This window comes from Geotrypetes seraphini, chromosome 1 (genome assembly GCF_902459505.1).
Source record: "Geotrypetes seraphini chromosome 1, aGeoSer1.1, whole genome shotgun sequence".
Classification (NCBI taxonomy): domain Eukaryota; kingdom Metazoa; phylum Chordata; class Amphibia; order Gymnophiona; family Dermophiidae; genus Geotrypetes; species Geotrypetes seraphini.
In genome coordinates, this window is record NC_047084.1 from 28,775,011 (window position 1) to 28,788,856 (window position 13,846).

The window sequence follows — 13,846 nt, forward strand, 5'->3', positions numbered from 1 at the left end:
TTTTGGCCCTATGGCCTGCATCAGGAATCTGAATCAGGAGTAGCTGGCAAAAGGTATCTTACTGTAAAGAATGTGGTTGTGAGAGAATCTCGTACACAAGGGTCTGTAAAAATGATTTGTGTTGCTAATTCATGTGCTAAATTTTTCAGTCGTCTCTCATAAATCTCTATTGGAATTAGTCAAAAACAACTACAGCAATTACAGTTGATTTAGAATAGTTCAGCTAGGCTTATTTTTCATAAAGTTAAATTTGATCATGTGTCCCCATTGCTGGTTGATCTGTACTGGCTCCCAGTGAAAGCACAAAAATATTTTAAAATAAGTTGTCTTGTTTTTTAAATTCTGGAGGGTCATTGTCCAACTGAACTAACTTCAATAATCACTTTGTAAATGGAGAAGAGATCATCTACATATCTCATGTAACAATTTCTGTCTTTTAGAGGCATCAAATTGAAAAATGTTTGTGAAAAATCTAATATATTTCAAATGGTAAAGTTTTGGAACCTACTTCCATCAGAAATCAGATCATGCTCTTCTTTTATTTACTTTTTGTTATAACTTGAATATTTTAGTTTGAGTTTTAATTTTTGTTATAGTTTGTAGTTTCAGGACTGTTTGCTGATAACCCACTCTCAATCTAATTTTAGAGATAGATCTGGGCTATAAGTATCCATTATCATCAACAAGTTTTCAGCAGTTTGTGAAAATACAAACAATTTGATTCAAGTCATAATTTGTCAGGAAGAGAATGCTATAAATTGGGAGCAACACCAGTGAATAACTTCTTATGCATGATAATAAATTTTAGATAGGGCAATGCTTGAGTACCTAACTATAAACCGCTTTGTTGATAGGCAGTGTGGGCCAGATTCTGTAACCGGCACCCAAGTTGGTGGCCACCTTAACAGCGGCCGCCGATCACCTGTCAATCTTTCAAGGACGCTGGTTAAAAAATCACACCAAGATTGGCGGCTGAAATGTAGGCCTGGAAAACCCAGGCCTATATTTCAGCTGCTTATCTTTGCTGCTAGACGGCAGCAGGAGGATTCCCCCACCCCATCAGCTGAGCACCAGGGACTCCCCAAAGCCTCAATTCTGTAACCCGGCGCCGGTTACAGAATTGCGGCTTTGGGGAGTCCCTGCCGCTCAACTGATGGGGGAAGGAGGAATTCCCCTGCCGTGATTGGCTGAGAGCAGCTGCGGCAGGGAACCCCCCAAACCCCACCATAAGTCAGCCAGCAGGAGAGATTCCCACTCCCTCTTGCTGGCACTCCCTCCACCACCACCACCACTAACATCCCCAGCAGGAGGGATGCTCAATACTTCCTGCCAGCACCTCCCCTGAACAGGTGCCCAGTCCATTTTCTTTATCACAATTCAATTTAAAATGAAGCCATAATCTTTCTGCTTTCCTACAATTCTGTTTTCTAACCTTTGCCTTCTCCCGCATAGTGTGCAGCTCCACTATGTCGCTGCTTCCCAACATAGGGCCATTTAGACCAGGGTTTTCATTGTCTAAATGAATGCACCAAAGTTAGGTGCCTAATAGTGCATAAATAAAATCATGCCCAAAATCCATCCAGATTCCATCCCTACTTGCTGGAAGGTGCCTCCGTGTAGGCATCTACCAACTAATATTTTTTAAATCATTTTTTAATGGCACTTTCAATTAATGGTGCCAATTAAGAAAATTGCTAGGCGCCTAGATCAACCAAGTGCGCTGCTCTAGGCACCTAACGTAAGGCGCCATTTATAGAATCTGTGCCTTTATGTTGAGCACTCTTTATAGACTAACACTGAGCACCGAATTTGGCATTCACTTTTGGGCGTGAGGACTTATGCCAAGTTTCCAAGTTTATTATATAGTTTGATTAATCGCCTAATCTACATTCTAGGCGATATACAAAATATTTACAAATATCTAAAAACATAGGTAAATTATTACATAGACATACAGTGTTTCAAAAACAAAAACAAAAAATTCATAAATACAATATAGAAACAACAGGAAGATTATTTAAAGGTTACAATCTGTATTAAATTTAATATATAAAGGTAAAAACATTGGGAGGGAAGACAAACATGAAAAAAAAGAAATATAAGATAAAGATGGATTGAAGGATCATTTATTCACTAAAAGCATCATTAAAAAGGAAACCTAATGTAAATCCTGGGCAATATGGAGTGCTCTTCTGTAACACTGTGCGCATCTTTTGTGAATGCCCCTCACCCACCCATTCCCCCTTTTGAGTTGCACGTTATCCAATTCAGGCATCCATTGTTACAGAATAGCATGTAGCCAGATCAACATCCAAATCATAATTAGTGCCAATTAAGTGCTTGTTTGTTTGCTCTAATAATTAAATCATCAGAGCCCATCAGCTAATTATTTTGAGCACCAATCTGAGTTCTGCATCCAATTTTGGGAAACCTTTATAGATCAGATAGGCAGAGGATTCCAGGCTTCTGTGCGCGTTCCTGAAACAGTTCATGTTTCTTTTAATCTGTATGCCTCAAAGGCATTACAAAAAAGGAAATAAGAAGACTTCAAATAGTACAAAACACTGCCGTAAAAATCATATTTAACACAAAAAAGTATGACCATGTCACTCCCCTACAGAAAGCTCACTGGCTTCCAATACAACATAGGATCACCTACAAAATTGTTTTACTTATCTTTAAAACCAGAGCAAATAGCCAACCTGAATTTATAAACAATTTACTTATTCCGTATAATCAAACTAGGACGTTAAGGTCCACAGCTCACAACCTTCTTACTATTCCCTCGCTGAAATATATCAGTATAATGAGGGCTACAATTTTCTCTGTTAGTGCCCCCTCTCTGTGGAACAGTATCCCAAATCACTTACACGAAATAACAAGTCTTGCTAATTTTAAGGCGAAGTTAAAGACATTTTTATTCCTTGATGCTTTCGTAACTTAAACTGCCCTTTTAAGGGCAACTTAGAATCAGGAAAGGTTTTTACCTTCAGTTTCCCTTCCCTTTGTTGTTTTCCTTGAATGTTCCTTTTCTCTCTATCAATTGTAGTTCCAACCCTTCTTCCCTTTCGTTCCCGTTCGTCAGTGTCTATAAAAATTTGTCATTTTCCCTGATTTGTCTTTGTTTATATTGTAAATTAATTTGGTGCAGGGTTTTGGTATTTTTGTACACCGCCTAGAAGGCTTGATTAGGCGGTATAAGAAATTTTAAATAAACTTGAACCTTGAACCTTTATTGAATTTCATAAAATACAATAGTTCAATACAACAATTAATCTACTGACATTTAAGCCCTTTCCTCCCCCCTGGATTTCTATGAGCATCGTAGTTTATTGCCCCCATAGCCGGCAATTAAAAACCCTAACGCAGCTTCATAAAGGGGGGGGGGGGGGGTAGGGAGTATCTCTCTCTTTTTTTCTTTTTTTTTTGCATCAAGCAGCCATGCTTGTGTCATCTGGGAATCACTATTACTTTGTGAAATTATTTATAGAAGGCCATTAGCACACATAGCACTCTGCTAGGCAGCTCACAGTTATAAATGCCCCTTCCCCAAGGAGTTTATAATCTGGGTCCTAGCAGTGGGAAGTGAAGGAGCACACCCAGGAATAAGAGCCGCTGTTAGTATCACATGCAAGATGCATTCTCAGACATTAATAAGTCATAGCACAGTTTATCAAGCAACAGTTCTCATTTTGATACAAATAATTTTAGTAGAAATGAAATTATATTCCTTATTCCTGAGCAGTAGGGGGCAACCACTGCCTGAGTGTAAAGAGCAAGAAACTTTTCTATCCTTTAACAACCGGTTTGATCATTGTCTTGTTTGGTTTATTTTTCCCCCCTTGTAAAAATATAACCACATTTCACAGTTGCCAGCTTACTACCAGGTGAGAGCTAGGTCTGTCACTTGAAACCTGTACTCCACCCTGAAGTCTGATTTAACGCAAAAGGGCAGCCAAAAGTGGCACTGCTCTCTTGTCTTTATCTTACAGCTGTGCTGTGCTGTGCTGGGTGAGCAGGATTGTCTCTGGGCAGTACATAAGGTATCTGATCTATTTTGTATTGTGATGTGCATGCAAGTCCGTGCATGTACATGCGAGTGTGATATTCTAAAATGTACTGGTTCCAATGCATGTGGTTGCTCTTCTGTTTTGGGGCTCTGTTCCTTTAAGACAGGTGTAGCAATACAGGTGTTTGGTGGAAGTCGAAAGCATAAAGAAAGGATGCAAGAAAGGGTGGAGTACTGAAACCTGCTGTGGAACTCTGCTAGTAGTTGGCAGGCGTAAAAGGAATTTCCCTTTGACTTCTAAAGCAAGATAATATTATTTCTTGGGGTTAGCTCCTTGTGAATCTGAAACAGCTGCAGGCTGAAAAGCGGACTGAACCTAGACACTGCTTCTTTAATACACTGTGGCTACTGGCCAGTGGTATTGGCAAATAGCTATGGAAATTAGATTCTGAGAGGGTCAGACTATGGCAGCAGTGGACAGAGAATCCGAGAGTTTCCCCATTGTTGACTTAAAGGGAATGCTAACCTTTAAGAGGTAAATTTATTCTTTCAGGTCTTTTTCATATTGTTATGTTGGTATAGATGTTGGTATAGAATTATCTTGAGGTGACAAACGAGGGACTTTTGTTTTACACTAGATTTTTATGACATTTGTTTTACACTAGATGGAAATACAAGTTAAAGCTTACTGTAATCTGAATAGAATCCTCTCAAAACTTTGCAGCTGTTGGATAGATCATCGGAGCTGTAGGTGATGGGTTTCAGTGTGAGGGATCATGGACTGGCTGATAAAATGCTGCTGGCATGCAACCCTTTATGGCAATTACTGCTCAATATTCTGGGGAAATCAAACCTTAGTGATCTTGCATACTGTAGCTGCCAGCATTTAGATTCAGCCATAAAACAATTTGTATACTGAACTAATATTGTTCAGTTGTGAATATTTGGAATGTGAGCGGCGGAAGGGCATACTATGTCCAGTTCACACACGCTGTTTACATTCCCTGAACTTTTGGATAGCACCTTGTATTCTTTATATTCTTAGTCAGCATTGTGTATGTTGATGGATCTTTCATGCAACTGCTAAGAGCTATACAGTATACTGTATGTAGCACATCACTGAAGATGAACCTTTAGTATTCTGCATATTTTAGAGTTCAGGGTTCGTGCTAGACTATTGGACACCCTATACAAATCTTCAGCCTGGCATCCCCTCTATTAATTTTTAGGATCATAAGCTTCTGTTCTGTTATTTGCGGTCATATATCCCGCCAAATCCTCCTGAGCGAAGTTGAAGGCAGGTTACAACTATAATCAAAATGCAGTATGAACCCATTAATAACAGCAATCGGTGTAGTAATAATCAGTTAATGTAGTTACAAAAGTGATCTAAGTAACATAACAATGAGTGTTGATATAGCAGCAGTGATATATGTTCCAATAGTTGTGGTCATTTTCAAATGAGAAGTATAGTATTACTTGATTATTGTATACAGTAGGTATAAATGAACATTGTAGGGACAGGTTTACTTTTAGTATGGGTTACTGATGTGGTGCATTGGTGTATGTTATGATCTCCTCAATGCCATCTCGCCTAAAACAATCCTGTAAAAATGTAAATTGAAATTTTTGTATTGAAGAGCAATATGCACAATAGAAACTGTATAACATTATCACATACTCTAGGTTTAGCCACAACCATTGAAAAAGGGTATTACTACCAGAACGAAAGAAGTTATCCTGTCACTGTATCAGGCAATGGTGCATCCGCATTTGGAGTACTGCATCCATTATTGGTCGCCGTACCTTAAGAAGGATATGGCGTTACTCGAGAGGGTTCAGAGGAGAGCGACACGTCTGATAAAAGGGATGGAGACCTTTCATTGCTGAGAGATTGGAGAAACTGGGTCTCTTTTCCCTGGAGAAGAGGAGACTCAGAGGGGATATGATAGGGACCTACAAAATCATGAAGGGCATAGAGAGAGTAGAGAGGGACAGATTCTTCAAACTTTCAAAAAATATAAGAACAAGAGGGCATTTGGAAAAGTTGAAAGGGGACAGATTCAAAACAAATGCCAGGAAGTTCTTCTTTACGCAACGTGTGGTGGACACCTGGAATGCGCTTCCAGAGGACGTAATAGGGCAGAGTACAGTACTGGGGTTTAAGAAAGGATTGGACAATTTCCTGCTGGAGAAGGGGATAGAAGGGTATAGATAGAGGATTACTGCACAGGTCCTGGACCTGTTGGGCCGCCACGTGAGCGGGCTGCTGGGCGCGATGGACCACAGGTCTGACCCAGCAGAGGCATTATGTTCTTATGTTCATACATCTTACAAAAATGGCATCCCAAAAGGTAAACACAATGATAAAACATTACAGCTTTTTCAAACTGCTAGCAGAAGGCTTGGTTTCTTATAGTCTCCTTGCCTATTTCACATAAACTCCATTATCCAATCCCTCATGGCTAATCCCTCTCTTCCACCTCCTCCCCCAGCTAAACCCACCCATGCACTGTAGTATTAAGAAATTTATATTGAATAGCATCAATAAAGTTGCATATAGTCCACAATAATCAACTTGCTCAACAACAATTTCAACACTCTTCCCTACCTCAATAAAAAAAAAGTATTTTCTGTGAGAATACATTTAGAGCAAGTAGCAGTGTTTGCCCATCCCACATTATGGCCCGGATTCTATATAGGACGCCCGGTCTCAGAAACCAACGGGTGTCCTATGTAGAAACAGGCCTAAGGCCTCCTAAAGTAAACTCGATTCTCTAACTGACATCCATGTTACAGATGCTGGTTAGAGAATCGGGTTATTGTAGACGTGGCCGCTAAGCTTATCGCAGCAAGTGATCTCCCTGCTGTGATAAGTTTAGCAGCTGCCAGTCCCCCACCTTCCGAACGAACGCAGCAGGAGTGATGCCCAATCCCTCCTATCAGGAACACCTCCCACAAGGAGGATGCCAAATCCCTCCTGCCAGGAAAACCCCCACCCCCCCATAGATTGCCTGCAGGAGGGTGCCCAATTCCTCCTGCCAGAAACCCCCCCACCCCTCTGTAAATTACCAGCAGGAGGGTGCCCAATCCCTCCTGCCAGAAACCCCCCCCACCCTCCTGAAGATCACCGGCAAGAGGGTGCCCGATCCCTCCTGCCAAAATACCTCCCACCCCCTGAAGATTGCAGGCAGGAGGGTGTCCGAGCCCTCCTGCCAGAAAAAAACTCACCTCCCTGAAGATCGCCAGCAGGAGGGTGCCAATCCCTCCTGCTGGGACCCCCCCGAACAAAACCAGCAGGAGGGTGCCTAATCCCTCCTGCCGGAAACCCCCCACCATAGATATTGCAATGAACCCCCCCACACACACACACACACACACACACACGCCCATTTTCCCCAATCAAATGTTCTGCTAGGACTAAACCAGAGTTCTGCTACCTATGAAAAAATGGATTTGTCATACCTGGACTAAACTCCACATTCCCTACAAAAGGTAACAGATTACTACTACTTGGGGTTTGTTTCCACCCACCCAAAAGCTCTCTCCCCATGAGCTTAAGGATTATAGAAGCCCTATGAGGTAAATGAGATGTGTGGGTGTGAAGAAGAGAGTAGAAATGCCACGATACAAAATAAAAAAATGAAGGAACTGGAGTAAAAATAAATCCATACATCTCAAAGAAACTCTAGTTAATCACGTGCTGGATACTATAATTGTTTCCCTCACCACAAATACCAGTGAATCCACTGAGAGAACTTTGTTAAAGAGGAAAAAAGACTTCAGAAGTCACGGGGCACACCTTTCAAAGATAAGCATGTCTGGTTTTCACTCCTTTATAGATATTTAATTTGCTGAGATATTTGCCAGTGTATTAGAACTTTGAAATGTTTGCTATCTAAAGGGGGGTTTTTGGGCCGATGATAGAAGCATAGGGGAGAGCCGATGAGAACACCTAGCTCTCTCTCATAGCTCCGGTGCAAAGGTGTGCCTCATGGTTTCTGAGGCCTTTTTTCCTCTTTAAAAAAGTTCTCTCAGTGGATTTACTGGTATTTGTGGTGAGGGAAACAATTGGCATAGTACCCAGCATGATACAAAATAAACCCCTCCCCTCCCTCCACGTATATTCCTTATAGCCTGTGAACCTGGTTATACCATTTTAAATGAGGAACCCCCTGGTCCACCTTCATTCCATGCGCCATACATATATTCTATTCCTATTTTGGACTCCCCTTTCCCCCTGCCAAAATAAACTTTCTATTGATCTTCTGGAACTATTATAAATCCTTTCGTAATAAACACAAAGACAAGACCTGTAAAACATACACAGTAATGTCATGAAGATCACTCAGGAGAGAAGAAAACAGTTTTTGTCACTGAGGCAGGAAGCAATAGCTTTGGGTGCCTCCTTCTTATTAGCGTACCCCTGTAGGTGCATTATAAAATATGCACAACTTAAATATGTATTATTTCTTCCTGATCAGTTAAAATCCTTCCTGGAGCTGAAAAAGATGGCTTGAAGTTGACCCAGTGTTAAAAGAGATAGCGAGTAAAGTGTTGCGTTATAGCCTTTCTTTGGAATATTTATCTTCTTTTTATAAGCCTCTTGTTTTTTTCTGCTTAACTCCCCTTGTAGTTGTGGTCTAAGGAGGATAATCAATTATATTTTGATTGTATAAGTAACAAAATTCATGCTGTATTTCTTTGACAAGAAGATTATTTTCTTGCAAAATTGTTGGAAATTATAAATAAAGAATAAAAAAAAGAAACATATACAGTAATCAATGAGGGTAGATAATCATCCAATATAAATTAATCCTCCCATAAGGGACAAAGGCAAATTATTCCTCAACTCCAATTGCTATCTGGTACCTCTTAACTCTTGTACCTTATACCTGTAAAAGTACATGCTAATGGTTCTTTGATTGTGTGGTTGTCAGAAACTATTTTTTTGCTTGGACTGCAGCCACTCTTTGCCACCTCCAGAAGCTACCAACTTAGGTGACTGACGAGTTTGCCTAATGGTTATGACAACTCTACTAAAGCTGGTCAAGGATTATAGTGTCAGGTCATCTATACTGTGTTTCCCAGTGCTTTTGTGCCATTTCCTCATTTTTTATCATTACTAAGCTCCTGAAGATCGTAGTACAAAGGGAGAGAATCTGAAGGAGCAACTACTCCTGCAGGAGGCAGAGTTACAATGAAGGGGCTGAGCCACATCAAAGGAGTGAGCAACCTCAAGGGTCTGATGCAGACTCCCAAGGAAAAGGACAGCGAGAATAACCATGAAATCTGTAAGTATGCTTGGGAGAGAAGGGTAAATGCAATAGTCAGAAGGGAGCAGAGGTAGGAGTGTATGGGGTAATTTTATAAAATAGGCTTCAAAAAACAACCAAAAACAATTGCCAATAAGACAAATACAAAATTCAAAAACACAGTTGGCAACAAACTGCCCTGTACATCACTAAGTTTATATCTGATGGAATTCAGCTAAGTACTTCTCGCTAATGGATATATTTTTTCAATGATTTTTTGATAATAGCACTTTGCACTTTGATGTTTTTTCATGTAAACTCTTTGATGAACTTTTGATGAATTTTTGATGAATTTTTACTGGGTGATTAAAACATTTTGCATTCTTTTTTTCACCTGGTTCATTTTTAGGCCAAGGATTTATGGACTTTTGTATCAATAAATTTAAAATATTGGACTTAGGGCTCCTTTTACGAAGGTGCGTTAGTGGTTTAATGTGCATAATAGCATGCGCTAAACCGCCGGCCGCACTATCCGCTACTGCCTCCTCTTGAGCAGTCGGTAGTTTTTCGGCTAGCGCAGGGGTTAGCGCATGATTAAAAGTCACGCGCGCTAAAGCCGCTAACGCGGCTTCGTAAAAGGAGCCCTTAATGATGTACGGGGCAGGTCTTATTTAGACCTTGTGTCTGGTGCTTGTCACCTATGAGATCTTGCCTGGGGCTAAATCCTGCTCTTAGTAGTGAGCTTGGCCCGTACTGATGTCCTATTAGTAGTACTATTCCAGATACTTTTATTAGCATTTATTTGGACCCTATAAACTTTGGCTTATTTCGCACTAGGAGAAAAAAAAATTTGTTGCCAATTGTGTTTTTGAATTTTGTAATTTAATAAAGACATTTTTGTCTGCATATGCTAGTATAAGTTTCAAGTTTATTCCATACTTGATATACTGTCTATCAACTTATACCTAGATGGTTTACAATACTAAAAAAGTTAAAATAAAAACATATATATGTTCAGTAGATAAGACATAGATGTACATAACAAGAGGATTGAGGGTTAGGTAAGAGAAAAATACATAGAGATAAAATAAATTTTAAAAGAGTGGAAAGAGGGCAGGGAGAAAACAAAAGGGGGGGAAGGTGCTTCTTAAAAGCGATTGGTATTCATTACTGTGCATGGAGTGTGTAGATTAAGGGCTCCTTTTACTAAGGTGCGCTAACGTTTATAGCGCAGACGGGAAATTACCGCGCACTACACCACACGCTACGCTTCTAGAACTAACGCCAGCTCAATGCTGGCATTAAGGTCTAGCACGCGCGGCAATATAGCGTGCGCTATTCCGCGCGTTAAAACCCTAGCGCACCTTAGTAAAAGGAGCCCTAAATGAATCGCCCATTCTCATGTTAGAAATGTGTCCCTAAATAAGAAAGTTTTTAGTTTGGTCTTAAATTTGTCCAATAATTCACAAGTATGTGCACAAGTATGTATGATGACAAAACCATGCGTATTTGTAGGGGATTTCTAGTAGGCATGTTCAGGGGAGGATTTGGGGCAGAGTCGTGATTTCCATACGTGCTTTATAAAAACACAAAGGTTCTATAACTCCAGTCATGGTACGTGGGCTTGTGCCACTGGGGCATCTGTGAAGCTGAAACCTATGCCATCGGTAGTTTCACTACTAGCAGGGCCTCCCGAGGTGGACAGGTTTCAGCGGAGATGTCAGACTAACGATGGACCCCCCATCTGGGCAGCAGCAGATGGGCAGTGTTGGAGGCGGAAGAGCGCGTTTGATGCGACAATGGTGACAACATTGAATTTATACTGTGCAGAAGAAAGGCCCGGCACTCCTGTATTCTGCCACGAAAACTTGATGATATCATCAAGTCACTAGGACTCAAGGGCACCTAGATGCCAAGTGCATGTGTAGTTTATAGAATGCTTGTAAGCTGTGGAAAGGATTTCTCTCTTTGCAAGACAATGCACCTGCTCACATGGCTGTCAAAATGGTGGATGTTTTGATGCAGTTGGGGTTTCAGTACGTAGACCATGTACCCTACTCACCAGATCTCGCTTCATCTGATTATTTTCTGCTTTCAAACCTTAAAAAGAGTTTGAAAGGGTGAAAATTTTCGAGTGATTTGGAAGTAATTGCATTAGCGAAGCAGTATTTTAGTGACCAAACATAAACATCAGAGTATTTTTTGGAAAGGTTACAGAAACTTCAGACACAATGTACCAAGTGCATCAAACTTAGGGGTGAATATGTAGAATAACTTATAAGTTTCATGACTTCATGTCATTCCCTTCTTGGTTGGTCTGAGAATTTTTCAGTACCCCCCCCCCCCCCCCAAGTACATAAGGCCTTATATGGTAATGCTTCAAAACAATTAACATCTCTTTTATGTGTTCCAGCTAATTTTATTACTGCACAGAGTAACTGTAGTTTTAAATTTCAGTTTCCAACTGTTTTTAGAATAATTAGGAAGTGTCAACTGGTACAATCAATTTCTTATCAGGCTGTTCAGATGTGGAACAGTCTTCCATTAAAAATAAGAATCTTAGATTTGTGTATTTTTTGTAAAGTTTTATGCTGGGTTTTACTGAATGTCGCTACAGATTTTTTGTGTGAGCCAGCTCATAGGAATTTTATGAGCATCAGAGCATTTATCTCACCGGCCTGCGCTAAAAACCTCTTGTACCGTTTAGTAAAAGGAACCCTTAAAGACCTACTTTTTTTTTAAGAATATTACTCTTGATTTTAACTTTTGTGTAATAATTTTTTTAAGTGTATGTGCTCCCCTTAATGTAGGGTTTCCCTTGTTGTAATTTCCTGCTGAATCTGAATTGAAAAGCAGCATAATATAAGATTACTGATTAGATTAGATTAAATTACTGGTGTTTGGGGAGATATTTCTAATGGGAAGTGAATAAATATCACCTGTACTTTTATTTTTCCAAATTATACAGGTTTTAGGCAGAAAGGACCTGATTCTATAAATGGCGCCTAGATCATTGGTGCCTAGCTGATTTTGGCGCAGAACTTAAATTTTTTAATTGGACTGATAATTGAAAATGCCTTTAAAAGCAAATTAAAAATCATTCAAAAATGATTAATTCAATCTAAGTGGTGCACATAAAAACAGAACAAAATAAATGAATCAAATACAAAATAAGGATACAAATTGCATTTCAATCTGATGTTATTATTGGTGCATCAAATTTCAACTCAACCACCATAGACATTACTCGATCTTAAAGAACAAAGCCAGTCATAACCCTTCTAGTATCACAGAAAAGCATCTATAAACAGATGTGTCCAGCTGTTTTTTAAACTTCATACGATCCTTACATAATTTCAAAACACTGGGAAGAGAATTCCAAAGTTTTATACCAGCTTTGGAAAACATAGCTCTATATGTAATTGGTGATGTTGAATATGCTTATAGCATTAGCGAAGTGGTCATTTGTGTTTATTTAACTATGGACATCTGATGTGGCCTGTTTCTTTAATGCCATAAGCTCATATACCCTGTTAATTTTCTTTGCTGCAGTGCTACAAAATGAGACAGATTTTCAGAACGCTGCTAAAATGAATGATGTGACGACCATGACCATGCTGTTTGAGAAGAATGTTAAAATAAATGCTAAAAACAATGTAAGTGTAAAAAGCGGCTGAAACCAGTTTCACCGTGTGAGGAAAATAAATGCATTTATTGTATTCCAGCTGGAGGCTGATGAAAGCAGCAGTCTCTTTGCAAGACACATTGTGAAATATTGTTTACCCCCGTTCCCGTTTCATAGTGGATGCCAGCACCGATGTCGCTGAGTGATTGTCGATTGTTAATCTTCCGATGCCCAATTCAGTGAATGAGGATGTGAAAGCCCGTGGCTGGCCCACATTCAGCTTTCATGGCCCATTGCTTTTATAAAATTCTTATTGCGCTATCAAAATTCCTGCTGTTATGTATAAATATCCTCCATAAAAGAGCAACTGTACGCAACATCTGCTTTTCTTAAAAGAGGCTTTTTTTAAAAAAGTCTTTCAAACAATTCTTTACAAAAAAAAGTCACAGTCAAATTGGGCTCTCAGATTTAATCATGTACAGAAAATGTGTTTTTACCAAAATAGAACTGTGTTATCTTTCAAAAGCACAGAACCCATTACATAAATGAAGGAGGAATTTACTAAAAAGTACCTCTTTTTACAATTAGTGCTGTACCAAATAGCGTAAAGTATTTTATTATTCAGCCAAATACAAGTAATGAAAAATATTATTCAGCTGAATACAAATCATGGGCATTGAAGTTTAATACAACAAAAAAATAAAAGAAGCAAAGTGAAATCAGAGATGAACTCCCTCTTCTATAAAACTGCGCTAGCAGTTTTTAGCGCAGAGAAGTGCACTGAATGGCCCACGCTGCTCCTGACACTCATAGGAACTCTATGAGCGTCGGGAGCAGAGCGGGCCATTCAGCGCGGCTCACCACGCTAAAAACTGCTGGCGCAAACAACCTACAAGCAAACCCCCATGGGGGGCATCCAACCATGACGGTTCAGCTCCATGACCCCTCTGATGTCCT

At 39.8% G+C, this 13,846-nt stretch overlaps 1 protein-coding gene across 4 annotated transcripts in view; it reads left to right on the plus strand.

Annotated features, from left to right (window-relative positions):
* The first annotated feature begins 3,933 nt into the window (after window positions 1-3,933).
* ANKDD1B (ankyrin repeat and death domain containing 1B) overlaps window positions 3,934-13,846 on the plus strand; it is a 106,085-nt gene continuing 96,172 nt past the window's right edge. For 2 of the 4 annotated variants that reach the window (XM_033929308.1, XM_033929307.1), the window contains exons 1-3: window positions 4,296-4,544; window positions 9,140-9,303; window positions 12,817-12,920. In XM_033929308.1, the coding sequence (XP_033785199.1) occupies window positions 9,210-9,303; window positions 12,817-12,920 (198 nt within the window). In that variant the 5' untranslated portion in view covers window positions 4,296-4,544; window positions 9,140-9,209. Of the gene's footprint in view, window positions 4,044-4,295; window positions 4,545-9,139; window positions 9,304-12,816; window positions 12,921-13,846 lie in introns of those variants that run through there. The other 2 variants (XM_033929306.1, XM_033929305.1) reach the window with 2 other exon arrangements.